Source organism: Sorex araneus, chromosome 9, assembly GCF_027595985.1.
Source record: "Sorex araneus isolate mSorAra2 chromosome 9, mSorAra2.pri, whole genome shotgun sequence".
Lineage (NCBI taxonomy): Eukaryota > Metazoa > Chordata > Mammalia > Eulipotyphla > Soricidae > Sorex > Sorex araneus.
Genome location: NC_073310.1, coordinates 16,800,810 through 16,816,231, shown reverse-complemented (window position 1 = coordinate 16,816,231; position 15,422 = coordinate 16,800,810). Strand labels below are relative to the sequence as shown.

General features: G+C 45.6%; 1 protein-coding gene across 2 annotated transcripts in view; it reads right to left on the bottom strand.

Annotated features, from left to right (window-relative positions):
- The window catches only part of KREMEN1 (kringle containing transmembrane protein 1), an 81,996-nt gene that overhangs the window by 5,541 nt on the left and 61,033 nt on the right, over positions 1-15,422 (bottom strand). Inside the window, exons 4-8 of one of the 2 annotated variants that reach the window (XM_055146845.1) lie at positions 12,350-12,474; positions 8,898-9,051; positions 3,133-3,465; positions 2,004-2,165; positions 590-674 (exon numbers count right to left, since the gene is read on the bottom strand). In XM_055146845.1, coding sequence (XP_055002820.1) covers positions 590-674; positions 2,004-2,165; positions 3,133-3,465; positions 8,898-9,051; positions 12,350-12,474 — 859 coding nt within the window. The remainder of the gene's footprint in view (positions 1-589; positions 675-2,003; positions 2,166-3,132; positions 3,466-8,897; positions 9,052-12,349; positions 12,475-15,422) is intronic. The other variant, XM_055146846.1, reaches the window with a different exon arrangement.

The following is a 15,422-nucleotide window of genomic DNA, read 5'->3' as shown; positions in this document are numbered from 1 at the left end:
TCCCCTTTGGCGCATACAGAGCACAAACAACAGAGTCTCTTTTCTGGGTAGTGGAATCCGAAACCTGACCAGTGAAGGGAAAGAAAGGAAATTTTTTTCCGCACTGGTCAGATTTACAGGATGAAGCTTCTTTAACTTTATTAAATAACTGTCTTAAAATAACTAGTGTATAATAGCTAACAACTGTGAGAATCTCTTCCTGAGACTTTTCCCCAATTGCTAGAAGGCCTCAGGAAACATGCGTGGTATTGCCCCAGGAATTTTTGCTTTGCATAAAGATCTCTTTAAGGGGCCAGCACAGCCAAAAAAATGGAGGCATTGCTTCTCTATGCCCGGGCTGCTCAATCCTCCTTGAAATTGTATCCTCGGCCAGTGGAGCAAACGCAATCTTTCAACCTTAGTGAGATTTGTGCAGTTGTACATTTCACTCTCCAGAGAAAGAGGAATGTGTATTGTTTTAGGCTGCCTAGGACTAAGGGCTTTGGAATCTTGCTCTGATGTTACAGTCGCACCCAGACAAATGATCCCAGGCTGCCTGAGAGAGGCTCTGAGCCCTCCCCTGATGCATCCGCAGTTCTGTCATACTCACTTGAACGTGACGTGCAGAAGTATCTTTGCTACAATGGCTGTGACTGTGAGGATGAGGAGGGTTGCCAGGCCGTACACTGTCCATCCTGTAAGGGCAGAAAAAGACAAGATTTATTGACCCACACAGCTGTTTTCAGAAGGGGCTGCTGGCAGCCCAGAGGCGCCTGTGTCCTGTGAAAGCGCCGCTGCAGCTGAGGGTCGGGCTGGCAGCCCTCTGAACACTCCCACCTCCACCCAGAGCTCCCTCTAAAGAGTGAGGAGCAATGTGCCCCACGTACACTAGACTCACTAGAAAAGAGTGGTGCAGAGAGGGAGAGACAGGTCAAAGGTGAAGAGTCCAACCTGATCCCTAGCACGGCATGGATCCCCAAATACTGCTGGGATTGAGCCCTGAGCACAGGGGGTAGCTTCTGAACACTGCTGGTTGTGGCCCCCAAACAAGAGAGAGAGAGAGAGAGAGAGAGAGAGATCTCTTCCACTGGGGCCAAATATAAGTGACATGAACTCTTTGGGCCACCGATTCCTCGTGTGCGAGAGGAGATGTGCGTGTGTGCTGGGCTATACAAACAAGTGAGACAGAGCATGCCCTGGAGGGCCGACCTGTTTGTTGATCATTTATGATGGGTCTTACAGGGGCTGCAGGGAGTCATGATGTGAAAAGCTCTAGGCTGGGTCTTCAGGAATGGTACTCTGCTGTTTGAGAAGCTTATGGAGGCTCCAACTTCCTTGGCATCAGAGAATGAGAAGTCTATACCCAACCAGGTCAGTCCGCTTAAACCACCAAGCTACTACATACCCACAGTCCCTCACTGGATTCTTACTACCTGACTTTTAATTTTGATTCTTCGCTCTCTTCTCCTACTTGCAGACCCAGGAGAGCCTGGTTTGAGCTTGGTTCACAACACGGTCCAGTGTCTATAATCCCTGGTACTCTGAAGTGCTTACCTACTACCTTCTGAGTTAATGAAGAGAAAGTCACTGGATCAGTTGATTAAATACATGCACAAAAGGCATATGTGCTAGGTATTTTGAAGTAAGCACATTTCCTAAGGCTTAAGGAGTCAAGTCAAACTAATGCAAAAATACCCCTCAGAGACCAGGACACTTGACAGGTCACAGAGCCAGCCTCCTGCTGCAGAATGAGTACTGCCCACGAGCGCTCAGCTTCTATAAACGATAGGATGCTGCCTTCAAGCTCTTTCACCTCCTTTTTTTGGCTTTTTAGGTCACACCCAGCAATGCACAGGGGTTACTCCTGGCTCTGCACTCAGGAATTACTCCTGGTGGTGCTCAGGGGACTATATGGGATGCTGGGAATCGAACCTGGGTCGGCCATGTGCAAGGCAAACGCCCTACCCGCTGTGCTATTGCTCCAGCACCCTCTTTCACACCCTTTGATGGTGCCCGGGAACTGCTACCTGGAACGGTCTGGGGTGGATGGCTGGGGCTGGTCGTGATGACGTAGAGGACTTTGGAGGAGCGGGCGGCACTGATGCTGTGGTTGGTCTGCTCTGTGATCACCTCGGCCAGTGTCTGGTTGGCAGTGGGCTTCTCCTGGGGTGGTTCTTCCTTGACAGCTGGAAGGTTGAAAGAAATGAACTGGGGGTAACGCTGAGGGAGACAACAAAGTGCTGTGGAGGAGGCGCTGGTTTGAGGAGAAAGCTGTCTTCTTTGGTTTCTTTCTTTTTTTTTTTTTTTGCTTTTTGGGTCACACCTGGTGATGCACAGGGGTTACTCCTGGCTCTGCACTCAGGAATTACCCCTGGCCGTGCTCAGGGGACCATATGGGATGCTGGGATTCGAACCAGGGCGTGCAAGGCAAATGCCCTACTCGCTGTGCTATTGCTCCAGCCCCCTCTTCTTTGGTTTCTTAACGCACTTCTCTCTACTCACTCTTCTGGCCCTAAAGCAGAGCCTGCCAGGCTGTGGCATCCGGGGGAGCAGAAGAAGGAGGTACCCGCCTCTAATCACTTGCCTGGGTATGTGAGCGTGCTCCATCCGCTCCCTACCCTGGGGCCTTTGCAGAGACAGCACCCTTTACTCACACAAACCCTCTGCTCCTCAAGACGCGCCCCCCTGCCCCTTGCAGGGAGCTCTTATCCCTCTACTTCCTGTGGCACACACGAACTAAATTCTTCTTGAGGTCCTTATTGTCCACATCAAGACTCAGTCTTAGATGGCACTTGTGTCTGTGAGAGGGGTTTGGAGAAAGATGAAAAGCCAATCTTTGGGACTGACTGGCCTATGTAGGGATAGGAGGACAGGCCCAGCGACCCCTGGAGCTTTCTAACCTGACCTGCTTCAGCTCCTTCTCTTAGCCGGCCTGTAAAAATTGCCATTTCCTTTGAACTGCAAAAATTGCAAAACTGATAGACTTCTTCACCTCTTTCCCGTGTCATGAAAACCACACGTATTAAAACTGGGAGGAAACTCCACGAGCTGACAAGGGCAGCTTCTAACTCAGGGCCTCCGGACCAGGACTGCAAGGCCCGGATGTCTCAGCAGCGTGTAAGAGGAACATCCCAGGGGGTGCAGGAGTCTTACCTTGGTACAGGACAGCAAATCCCTGGGCCTGGTTGATACGGTCAGAGAAGAAGTACAGAATGACAAAATCTAACGAGACGTTAAAGGAGAGAGGTGGCCGGTTCCTTCCACTGAAGCGGACCAGGACACGGTGGGTGTAGCCGTCCAGCAGCTCCACCATGTCTGCAGAATCCCTGATGTCAAACAAGGTGAAGCGGAAGTGGATGTGCGAGGCCCCGGGGACCCGGATGGTCCAGTAGCAGACCCGCCCTGTGGCATAGGTGTCAGGGAAGTCAGGGGAGTAGACCACCGAAGTCGACGCTGAGTAATTCCCGCCACAGGCGCCAACCAGAGCTGCAGGAGACAGAAGCACAGGGGCCATCAGGGCTTGGCTCGGCCACAGGAGGACTTTTCCGCTGGCCACAAACAACTCTTCCTCCTGAAAGCGTCTGTCTTCTGTCTCAGGATCGAATGAAGCACTGAGAGGGAGGCCTTTTCTTGCTTTGCCCATGAGACCCCAGGACCAGCACACCGCCCTGCAGAGCAGCCGAGGTGGGGCCAGGCTGGAGACAGAGAGTCTGGGTTCAGGACCAGCTGGCCAGGGGATCCCCAGGGTGCCTTGCTCTTTCAGGCCTCCAGCTCTCTCCCCGCTCCCTCCAGTATCAATGTGAGGACAGACAAGATAAGGCACCTGACAACATGGGATCCTCTTCCAGAAGAGGCACTTGTGAGACCAAGTCCGAGAGAACGGCTTTCCGTTGGGCGGGCCTCTCTGATACCTGGGATTTGCAAAACTCACCCAAGCTCCTTCCTTCCCTGCACTCGGGGATCACTCCAGGTGGGGCCTGGGAGACCCAAAAGGGTGCTGGGAAGGAAACCTGGGTCTGCTGTGTGCAAGGCAAACATCCTACCTGCTGTACTATCTCTCCTAACTTATTTCCAAGTGGAAAATTATGACACAAAAAATGTGTTTCTACATGAAGAAACATTAGATTCTGAGCAGTGCACTCTGCACATTTGGCTTCTTGGCCTCCCATTTTTTTGGGTTGGCAGAGTCAGAGGGGATAGAGTCACTCACCGAATCTCAAGGACTGAAGTTTGATCAAGACCCAGAATTAAAAGCCCTTGAGAGGGAGTATCAGGCAGAGATTTAAGAAGTCTTTGGGACCAGAGAGATTAGATATTGCCTTGAATGTAGCTGACTCCAATTCTGTCCCTGTACTGCAAATGGTTCCCCAAACACTTCTAGGGCCACTCCATAAGGTGTGACACCAAATCCCCTCCTCCCCCGTTGCCACCAAAAGAAGTCTTTGGGTAGTTCTGTTTTCCTGTAGGACACGGAAAGCAGGAAGAGAATACTGCTTCCATCCTAACAATAAGAAAAAGCTCGAAACTTTCCTTCAGTCCAACAGAAAGCTGTGACTTCAAGCAATAAAGGGAACTCAATTTTAAGGAGTCGACTTTGGAGGCACAGGTATATGAGTGTGATATGCTCTTTTTTGCTGAGGGACAAGTATGACAATATACCAGCTTCCAGATCCACCTTTCAAAGGAACCTTTAGACCCTCAGGGAAGGAGGCAGCAAACCTTCTTGCTCCAGTGTATGGCACTCAGTGAAATATTATACTACACTATGAAAGCAAAGAGGGGAAGGCGGGAGACAGGAAAGAAGGAAGGAAGTCTCCATACCTATAAAATGAAAATAGTAATAGCTTCTCTTTCACGGGATTATAAGAATTAAAATGGTAGCTGTAAAGTGTTTAGAATACAATTCTACAATATATGCCTAGTAAATTGTACTTTTAGTATTAGCACTGCTAGTAGTAAAGAATAAAATCTCCAGGTTAAACTGGTTTCAACAGCGAAGGCACAACTTAATCTTAAAACTTTGAACTCCCAGATTTGTGCTGGGCTGACAATACTCACAATTCAGTCATTTTTGAGAACAAACACATGACACATATGTGACAGATTATTAAATTCAGCTAAAAGGAAACTTGAAATTTAGAAACGTATCTAAAAAAACTGTTTGGGGGGCATACTCAATGGTATTCAGGGGCTCCTTGCTTGGGAGAGCTCCTGGCTGTGTTCTGAGGACTGTTTGGCTCTAGGCATTGGACCTCCACATGCAATTCAACCCGCCGAGGAATCTCTCTGGGCCAATCTTATTGTTGAAGGGTAGAGTTATCCTAAAATATGAGCAGATGCAGGACTTGGAATAACTCAGCAAAACCTATAGTGGCAGGAAATCAGCGCCCTGTGTCTGGGATTGAGTACCTTTCTGGGTGGGAGGCTCCCCAGCAGTGCTTAGGGGAACAAGGGGCCACTACTGGCAATATTCAGGTCCAACAGTTCGATGCTTGGGCCCAGTGGGCTACACCTGGTGGTATCCGGGGGCCATGTGGTATCAGGAGTTGAACTTGAAGCCTCTGCATGCAAGACACATGCTCCAACCCTTTGAACTACCATCAAGTCTCTTTAGAACCTTTCTCACAACAACAAAAACCTCACTATGGGGCCAGAGAGAGAGAGAGAGAACATGGGTTAAGGCACCTGCCCTGCATTCCTTCAACCTGGTTCCAGTCTCGGGCACCACATACCACCAGGGGAGTTTCTGAACACAAAGCCAGGAATAGCTTCTGAGCACTGCTGGGTGTGGCCTTCCCCCAAATGAATAAGTGAAAAATAAAATCTCCTTAGCCTTCTTTATGATTAGCTCAGTTAGTTTCCATAGGAATAAGCCCCAGACATCAGCTGAACTAGCTTCTCCCAGGTACAAAGCACGAGTGGTTTGCTTGTAGACATAAACAATAATGGATGTGCCTCAGGAAATAAATCTTAATCAGTGGATCCAGAAATGTACAACATTCCATTGCTTGGCTGCCAGGAAAGGAAATAAGGTCATAAAATGTGTATCTAGTTTATTTCAGTTAGTATAATTCAAGGTCCATCACACTGTATCATATGCTTTATTCCTTTCTGTGACTGAATAATATTTCATTGTATGGATGTACCATATAATGAGGAAAAAGTTCTATGTCTAGTGATGAAATCTGGGCTGGTACCACTTTGGGGCTCAAAAAAAAAAAAAAACACTGCGCATTCACGGGGAACCAGGTGCTAAACTATTCGCAGAGGACCTGCTTCTGGGTCAGGGTTCGTACCTAGCAGAGCAGCTCTGCGGCACTCTATTGAAAGTCAGCCCTGGACACAGGGTTTGTAAGAAAGAAAGAAAAAAAGATAATAATGATCCATTTCACATTTTGGGAGGCTGACACTATTTTCCATAGAGTTGTATCAACATTTTCACCAGCCATGTGTGAGGGTTTCGGTTTTTTACTGGACTTCTTACTTTCCATTAAAAGAAAATAACATTCCATTCTATTTAGATAGAAAACCAGGTGGGAAGCTCACAGGGCCCACACTGCTTTTGTTTACTGTCTAGTACCTGGTTTCATGGCAGTGTGAGCTCTGGAAGCTATGGCTCCTTTCCATGACCTAGTTAAAGGAGAGTGATAATAATGCCTTCTGCAGATGGGGCCAGGAGAACCTATTGTGATAGTTTACATAAAGCCTTAATACATGTAATACTCAATAAATGCTTATTTCTTTTCTTTTGCTATCGTATATTAGGTAATTTGTAAGCTGAACAAACATTATTTTGGGTTAAAATCTTAAGGCAGAGAACTGTAATACAGTGAACTCTGAAAGTGAAAGGCTAAATATGCAGTGCATATAATTTGCTAACTAGTCTTTTATTTCTATATTTTTAAAATTTGTGGGGTTTGGGGTCACACCTAATACTCAGGAATTGCTATGAGCTCTGTGCTCAGGGGTGATTCCTGGTGAAGCTTCGGGAACCCTGTGCGAGTGCCAGGGATCTAACTCAGGTAGGCCATATGCAAGGCAAGCACCTTCATCTCTGTTCTATCTCTCCAGTTCCTGCCAACTATTCTTCCTCCTACGTTAGCCAAGGTTAAGTCTTTCTCTGCAACAGAGGCACTAAACTGAGCATTTGTTTTGAAAAATGTAGCGAAAGCCATGGACATCTCCAGTGGGCACATTTGGTTGAAAAGACCAATAAATGACTACATGGGCTCTGCTTACCAATCCTTCTCTTATTCTCTCCATCGAACACACACACTTTAGACAGAGTCAAAGCTGTAAACTTGGGTTAGGGTTTAAGACACTATACAGGGGCTGGAGCAATAGCACAGCAGGTAGGGCGTTTGCCTTGCACGCGGCCGACCCGGGTTCGATTCCCAGCATCCCATATGGTCCCCTGAGTACTGGCAGGAGTAATTCCTGAGTGCAGAGCCAGGAGTAACCCCTGTGCGCTGCTGGGTGTGACCCAAAAAGAAAAAAAAAAAGACACTAAGACACTATACACAGTTGACCTGAGGTTCACCAGTAAGATGCTCAAGTCTGGCTGCCTGGTGTCTTATTAGGGAATGGGGTCTTGACTCACAAAACAGAGTCAACAGGAAGCCACACTAGATTGGGGTGGGGCCGAAAGCCAGTGATCAGTCCTTAAAAGGGGATCAAAATACCAAGAGAGGCAGGCACAGAGCGAAAACAGTCATGTGAATGAGGAGGGAGTGGAGTCATGCGGCTGCAAGCCAAGGAGCACCACGCACTGCCTGCCCTGACCAGAAGCTAAGAAGAGAAAAATAATGTTTTCCTGGAGGTTTGTGAGTGAGGTCCTGACATCACCCTGATTTATTAACTTCCAGCCTCCTGAACAATGAGAGAATACATTTCTGTTGTTTTAATTTAGTTTGTGATAATTAGGAATTTCAGGGCCTGGAGAGATAGCACAATGGTAGGGCATTTGCCTTGCATGCGGCTGACCAGGGTTCGATCCTCCACCCCTCTCGGAGAGCCCGGCAAGCTACCGAGAGTATCTTGCCCACACAGCAGAGCCTGGCAAGCTACCCATGGTGATTTCAATATGCCAAAAACAGTAACAACAAGTCTCACAATGGAGATGTTACTGGTGCCCGCTTGAGCAAACTGATGAGCAACGGGATGACAGTGACAGTGACAGTGATAATTTGTTAAGGCTGTCCTAGGAAGCTAATACACTGCAAGGCAGTTTTACCTAAAACCAAGCTGCTCTGTCTTGTCAAGATTTCAAGTGTGTCTGCTCTAGTCTGAAGAGTGAACAAGGACACTACTGACTAGAGTTTATTTTAGAAGTATCAAGTCTTTCCTTTTGTCAGCTTCAAATGCAACATTCTCCTTCTTACCACTCTAAGTCTGGTGAGTCCTGCACAGTACTGTGGCTCTCACAAAGGGGCTACCACTGAGTAGATTATGATGAGGGGCTGGATAGCCTGGCAGATGCAACAAGGTGTTGGTAAAGCGATGGCCCCATAGAGGATCACACTCTGTGCACACTCAACAACTCCATGCATGTCACATCTGGCGATGCACAGGGGTTACTCTTGGCTCTGCACTCAGGAATTACCCCTGGCAGTGCTCAGGGGACCATATGGGATGCTGGGAACTGAACCTGAGTTGGCCGTGTGCAAGACAAACACCCTACCCGCTGTGCTATTGCTCCAGCCCCTCATTTTCATTTTAATTCAGTTTTCAAGAAAAGCCAGAGTGGAGTCTTGTACAATGATACATGCCCAGGGTCAGGCCAGTCTGGCCAGAGGCAGGGGCTTAATCAGTATTGCCAAGTAAATTAATGACCAGAGGAAGGGAGGAAAAGGAGATCTGCTTGATGGACCAAAGTGGGCGCTGGGCCTTGGGCAGTGACAGGCATGTGGTGTACTCACTGTCAAAGACGATGATCCTTCCATCACCACCACAGGGCTGGGTGTGATCCCCGAAGCAGACGCTGTTGCATTCAGTACTGGCTGCCTCCCCGTACCTCCAATAGTCAGGATTGTTCCCACAGAAGCAAGCATAGCCAGATTCCATTCCAGCAAACTGCCGTAACAGAGAAGAATCACATGGTTAACTTTAGTCTGGGGGGTGAGGGTGGGGGTGAGGGTGCCTGTAGGAGCATGGCAGGGCCAGCCCTAGTGAGCAAACCTCTTTTTCTTTCCTTGCCTCACATTTCATGATGCAGGCGTCCCCTTCAGTGCACATCCCTTTCACTATGTGCACCTGACTGTAGCCTTGTAGAACATATGATGAGGGCAATATGACTACCATCAGAAAATAGAACAACTGTATTGACCCCAGTGACTTTCCTCTTATCACCCTTGGCAATCACTGACCAGTTTTCTACAATTGTAATAGGTCTTTCTCAACTTACAATGGGGTCACACTCCAACAAACCCATTGTAAACAGAAAATGTCACAAGCAGAATATAACTTACTAAACACCATACTTAGCCTGGTCTACCTTACATTATCTACACATATTATCCTACAGCTGGGTAAAATGGATACTTTATAATAAAGTGCCGAATATCTCAGGTAACATGTATCTTACTGAAAAACAAAAGTAAGTCCTTTAGCTTTTACTCCAGTGAAAAGTTGAAAAAAACAAAAGCTGAACTATTTATTAAGTTTGGGATCATCTGACTGCCTTTTCAAGACTGTTAAAAGCTAAAGAGTATCTCACCCTCAGCCATATGGAATTAGAATTAAAATTTTGAGAATTAGAATTAAAAATTAATTCTCTAAAAACATTTTTTCCATGTGATAGTACTGAAGGAGAGCAGGACTTGAGAATGATGAATGAATGGGATATTTAGTGTCTTATATATTTATTATAAAAAGAAACTCTCTCTCACCCCCATGTAAGGAAACAGAAAGATGTTGGTTTCTGAACTGGAAACAAGCCCTCTAGACACCGAATCCTCTAGTGCCTCTGGGCCCATGCAGCACTGCAACATCGGGTCAGAGGCTCAAATCTTCAGGCTCACACAGAACCAAGGCCTGCTGATCAATGCTTGGGAGACCCCGCCCACCCGCACCCCACCAATTCTATCTCACCGATCTGAATATCAATCTTTACACTCACAATTTAGCTCCCTTGCCAGTAGCATAATTAAGAAAACTTTTAAATTTCTGGTATAATGTTAGGATATGGGTTCATTTTTCTTCATAAAGAACTTCCATTTTCCCCCCCTCTGGAACCATTTTGACTACCTCTTCCCTACTGAAGAACCTTGACATTTTTGTCAAAAAGCAACAGGCCAGGGGCTGGAGTGATAGCACAGCGGGTAGGGCATTTGCCTTGCACGTGGCCAACCCGGGTTCGATTCCCAGCATCCCATGTGGGAATCACCGCCAGGAGTAATTCCTGAGTGCAAAGCCAGGAGTAACCCCTGAGCATTGCTGGGTGTGACCCCCCCACCAAAAAAAAGCAACTGGCCAGGGGCTGGAGTGATAGCACAGCGGGTAGGGCGTTTGCCTTGCATGTGGCTAACCCGGGTTCGAATCCCAGTATCCCATATGGTTCCCCGAGCACCGCCAGGGGTAATTCCTGAGTGTATGAGCCAGAAGTACCCCCTGTGCATCGCCAGGTATGACCCAAAAAGGAAAAAAAAAGCAACTGGACATAAATATGGCCAATTTTTATATTATAGAGAGCTGAACTCTATTTGGTTCCATTGGTAGCTACTGCAGGGATTGAAAATGTTTTCTTTTACTAAAGGTCAGATAGTAAATATTTTCAGCTTTGTGTACTATAGTTTCTTAACTACTCAACTTTGCTGCTGTAGCATGAAAAATATACAGAGGAGGGCTGGGGGTAGTGGTTGTGTTTCACTGGTAGACTTAATGTTTTGTATACATGAGGTCCTAGGGTTAATGCGGAGTACCACCCCCCATCCCTGGCTCCCTGTATACACACACACACACACACACACACACACACACACACACACACACACACACACACACACACACACACGGGCATCTGTACTATGTTTCAACAAAAATTTAAAATTTATTTACAATAATAGGTAAGAAGCAGGATATGGCCCATTTGCTGACTCCTGGTCTACATGACTCCTGCCATGCTGAAACCACTCTTTACAGAAAGTCCTGAGATCAGGGTGGATCTCCAGAGTTGTTACTTTTCAAATATTAGTTTGGTCACTCTAGTTTATCTTTCCATGTAAATTTTAGTATTAGCTAATTTGATTTTTCAAAAATTTGTAAAGGTTCTTAGATTCCTGAGAACTGATGACATTTTAACAAAATATTGAGTCCTCCAATCCACGAAGAATATCTGTATCTACATTTATTTAGGCATTGCTTAATTTTCTCTTGCAGTGTTATAAAGTACTTGGTGTACAGGCCTTTAATATAGTTTAATTTGTGCTATTACATTTAAAAATATTTTTAGTTTTTGAGGGATGTTGTTGAGGGGAGCTCACAGGTATCCCTGGTTTTATGCTAGGGCGTGTACTAAGTGCATGTGGCAGTGCCGGCGATTCAAAACTGGGATTGTGTGAGGCCAACACGGCTATACGCAGGGTAGGGGCATTTACCTTCTGTGCTATCTCTCTGGCCCAATTTCTGCTAATGTAAATGGAATGATTTTACTTTATTTCTTAGTTTCTGATTCATACCTGGCTGTGCTCAGGACTTAATCCTGGCTCCAGGCATCAGATTTTTAATTTATAAGCTCAATTCCTTTGCAAGCAAACAACCATATAAGCCCTACTAAGCCAACAGCCCCACAAAGGTCCTGGGCCCTGCCAGCCAGTTCTCCTGCTTGGACTTGATCATTGGATTTTGATTGGATAACTGAAGGAGGTAAGGAAAGAAGAATGAGAGGTAGGGTTCCTATTTCCCTTCTATTTTTATACAATGGCATTATTGAGCCTTAACAGTCAACAAATGAATTTCAGAGAGAGGGATGGATGGGAAGAAAAGACATTTCAACTGGCATCCCAGCGGATCTGCTTAATATATTAAGGAAATATCACTACCCTGGCTTATTCCCAGATTCCCTGAACAAGCAGCTATGTCCCTGCTTATAACAAAGAAAGGCACAAAGAAATAAACTCTGGCAGAGGTCAGATAAAGATGCAGTTTTGGGCGATTTTCCTCTCTCTTTTTCTCAGTTTTTAGGCAAGAGTTTTGTACTCCTTAAACTAATAAGCCTTACTCTGCCTCCAACTTGGTAGAAAATAATGTATGCACTGACAGATTTTAAATTTGTACCTATTCATATATATCTACACACGCACATTCGAGTTATTTCAGAAGATTGTATTTACAACTTTATGTTCTCCTACAGATATACAGCAACGGTTATTACCTTGAACCTCTGACTCCGACAAAAACTGATACAGGTTTGTATGGTTAGTTTGTTAGATGTTTTACTGGTGCCAGTCAGAGGGGGTGGGTTTCCATGATCCTTGTAGCAGCCAAGGTTTCCAGGCACTAGAGAAAAGAGAAAAACAAAAGAATTTCACATTTGGCTGTGAAATACCAAGAAGGAAAGCGATTTATGCCAGGTGCTTTCATCTCCGTCAATATTTCCACTCCTGCCGTACAAATAAATCACAAGCAACAAGTCTCTTTTTTTTGGGGGGGGGTATTATCTCTTTGGCCCTGTAAGCAATAAATCTTAACGAAAGCCTCAGTTTCCTGTGATAAACTCATGTTTTTGTTCATTTTGACAAGTATGAGACCCAGGTTCACCTTTAACTAACCCTATGAAAACACAATTTAACCTGTTCAATATGTTTTTGTTTGTTTTGCTTTAGATTTTGGATTATACCTGGTGATGGAGGTGCTCCCAGGACCATTCTGTGCCTGGAACTGAACATAGCCCTCCGAAATGCAAATATGTGTTCAGTCTTTGAGCTATCTCTCTGGCCCTTACTATGTTCATTTAGTACAGAAGATAACTATGAACAATTTCCTAAACATAGAACTGCTACAATATGTAAATTACATTTCAGAGTCATTAGGAGGCAGGAAAAGCCCTTGGCCTGTGCTTGCTTTGTTTTGTATACAGCTCCACAAATGTATTTCCCCAAAGTCTGTCTGTGAATTTGTATTAGTTTCCTGTTACTGTTGTAACAACTGCCGCAAAAGTAATGGCTTAATACACATAATTTAGGGCTGGAGAGGGTGTACAGTGGGCAAGGATCTTGCTCTCCACACAGCCAAGTAGGGTTCAATCCCAGGTCCAAAAAACCAAAACCAAACCAAAAGCAACAATGATAACAACAGAAAAATAGTATAACTTCTAATCTTATAGCTGAGGAGATCAGAAAGACTAAAGGGGTTTGGCTTTTCCATCTCCTGGAAACGGTCTCTATTCCTTGGCTTGTGGCCACACCATTCTAGCCTCTGCCTCCAACACCCTATCACTGTGACTGATCTTCCTGCCTGTTTTGAGGATAGGCATGATTGGAGTATGTCTAATTGGATAGTTCAGGTACTCTACCCAACTCAAAATCCCTGACTTCAACATATCTGTAAAGTCTCTCATGCCTTATAAGGTAATGTATTAAAAGATTCTGAGTTTGGGAAGCAATTATTTAGCCTACGAGAGTGAATATACTGGTATTATACAACCATACAATTAGTTGGCCTAGCAGGAAAAGAATTACCTGAGAATAAAGAAATCTGAGTATATGAATTAACAATGGGAAATAATTATCAAATTTTGCCATTTAAGATCTCCCTATGGTCCTGGGTCATTCCCTCCCCATGAGATGAGGTGGAATAGGGACTACTTTTGTTTTGTTTTTAAGGGACTACTTTTTTTTTTTCTTTATGAGTTACACCCAGTGATGCACAGGGGTCACTCCTGGCTCTGCACTCAGGAATCACTCTCGCTGATGCTTGGGGGACCATATGGGATGCTGGGAATCGAACCCGGGTCAGCCGTGTGCAAGGCAAATGCCCTACCCGCTGTGCTATCGCTCCAGCTCCATTAAGGGACTACTTTTAACCAACAAAATTTGCTAAAGGTTCAGGGGGTATCACTCTTGTCACTAGATTACAAGAGACGGTGACTTTTGTCTGGCTAGTAGACTCTGTACTGACCTATTGGCTTTCATACTTGGTAAAGCAATTTGCCATATCTGAGACCATGTAGGAATGAACTGAAGGTGGCCTTCAGTCAAGAGCAAGAAACCAAGATTTCAGTTTCTGCAAAGACTGATCCTACAATAACTGTGAGCTGCTGAAGCAGACAGTTCCCCGTAGAGCCTTCAGATGAGACATCAGCTCTGGCAGACATCGTGAAGGCAGCCTTGAAGCAGAGAATTCAGCTAAACCATGTCCAGCTGTCCTGACCCCAGAAAGGATGATACAATCAATGTGTGCTGTTAATCACTAAGCTTCAGAATTATTTGTTACATAGTAATAGACTATGAATATACCTATGTAATAAATGTGGAATTTTTATTGAATGAAGGAATAAATTTATTGTGAGCTGTGGAAAAAAATCAAGCTCTATCTTACTTTTCTAAAATTATGAATCCTTCTACTATCAAAAGAAGCCCTTTCCCTGTTCTGTTTCACTCCCTCTTACTCATACAGCTGAGGATATAACAATAAATGAAGAAGACCTGGTTCTAGCAGCATTTCTAAGTAAATTATGAGTTAGATATTGCCCAATTCCAAAGTGAGCCATACAGACTCCTAGAAAGAACTGCTTTAGGGTCTGTTTGGTTTTGATTTTGGATCACACCCAGCAGTGCTCAGGGCTTATTCCTGCCTCTGTGCACAAGGGTCACTCCTGAAAGTGCCCAAGAACCACACGTGGTGCTGAGACTCAAACTGGAGTCAGCCATATGCAAGGTAAGCCCCTTGCCTCCTCTAGTCTCGCTCCCTTTCTGGCCCATAGCATTATTATTATTTTTTAAAATAGAGGTCTCACCAGCAATGCTCAAGGGCCCTGGGGCATTCTGAGCAATAACTGGCTTAAGCCTGGAGGTGTGGGTCTGAGGACTCATTGCTTGGCCTGGTGATGCAGTGCTGCTGGGGGCCACCAAGTCCACATTTGGTGGTGCTGGCAGAAGGCATGTAGTACCAGAACTTGTTGCCGGCTCACAAATGCATGGCATGTATTCCACCCCTTTGAGCTGTCTCCTCAGCCCCAGAATGTACTTTTCCTCTTTAAAACTGGAGATGTGGGGGGCTGGAGCAATAGCACAATGGGTAGGGCATTTGCCTTGCATGAGGCCGGCCCAGGTTCAATTCCCAGCATGCCATATGTTCCCCTGAGCACCGCCAGGAGTAATTCCTGAGTGCATGAGCCAGGAGTAACCCCTGGGCATCACCGGGTGTGACCCAAAAACCCCAAAAAAAATAAAAAAGACTGGAGATGTGATCCAGTTTAACAAACTCTATTAAATAGTTACTGTCCA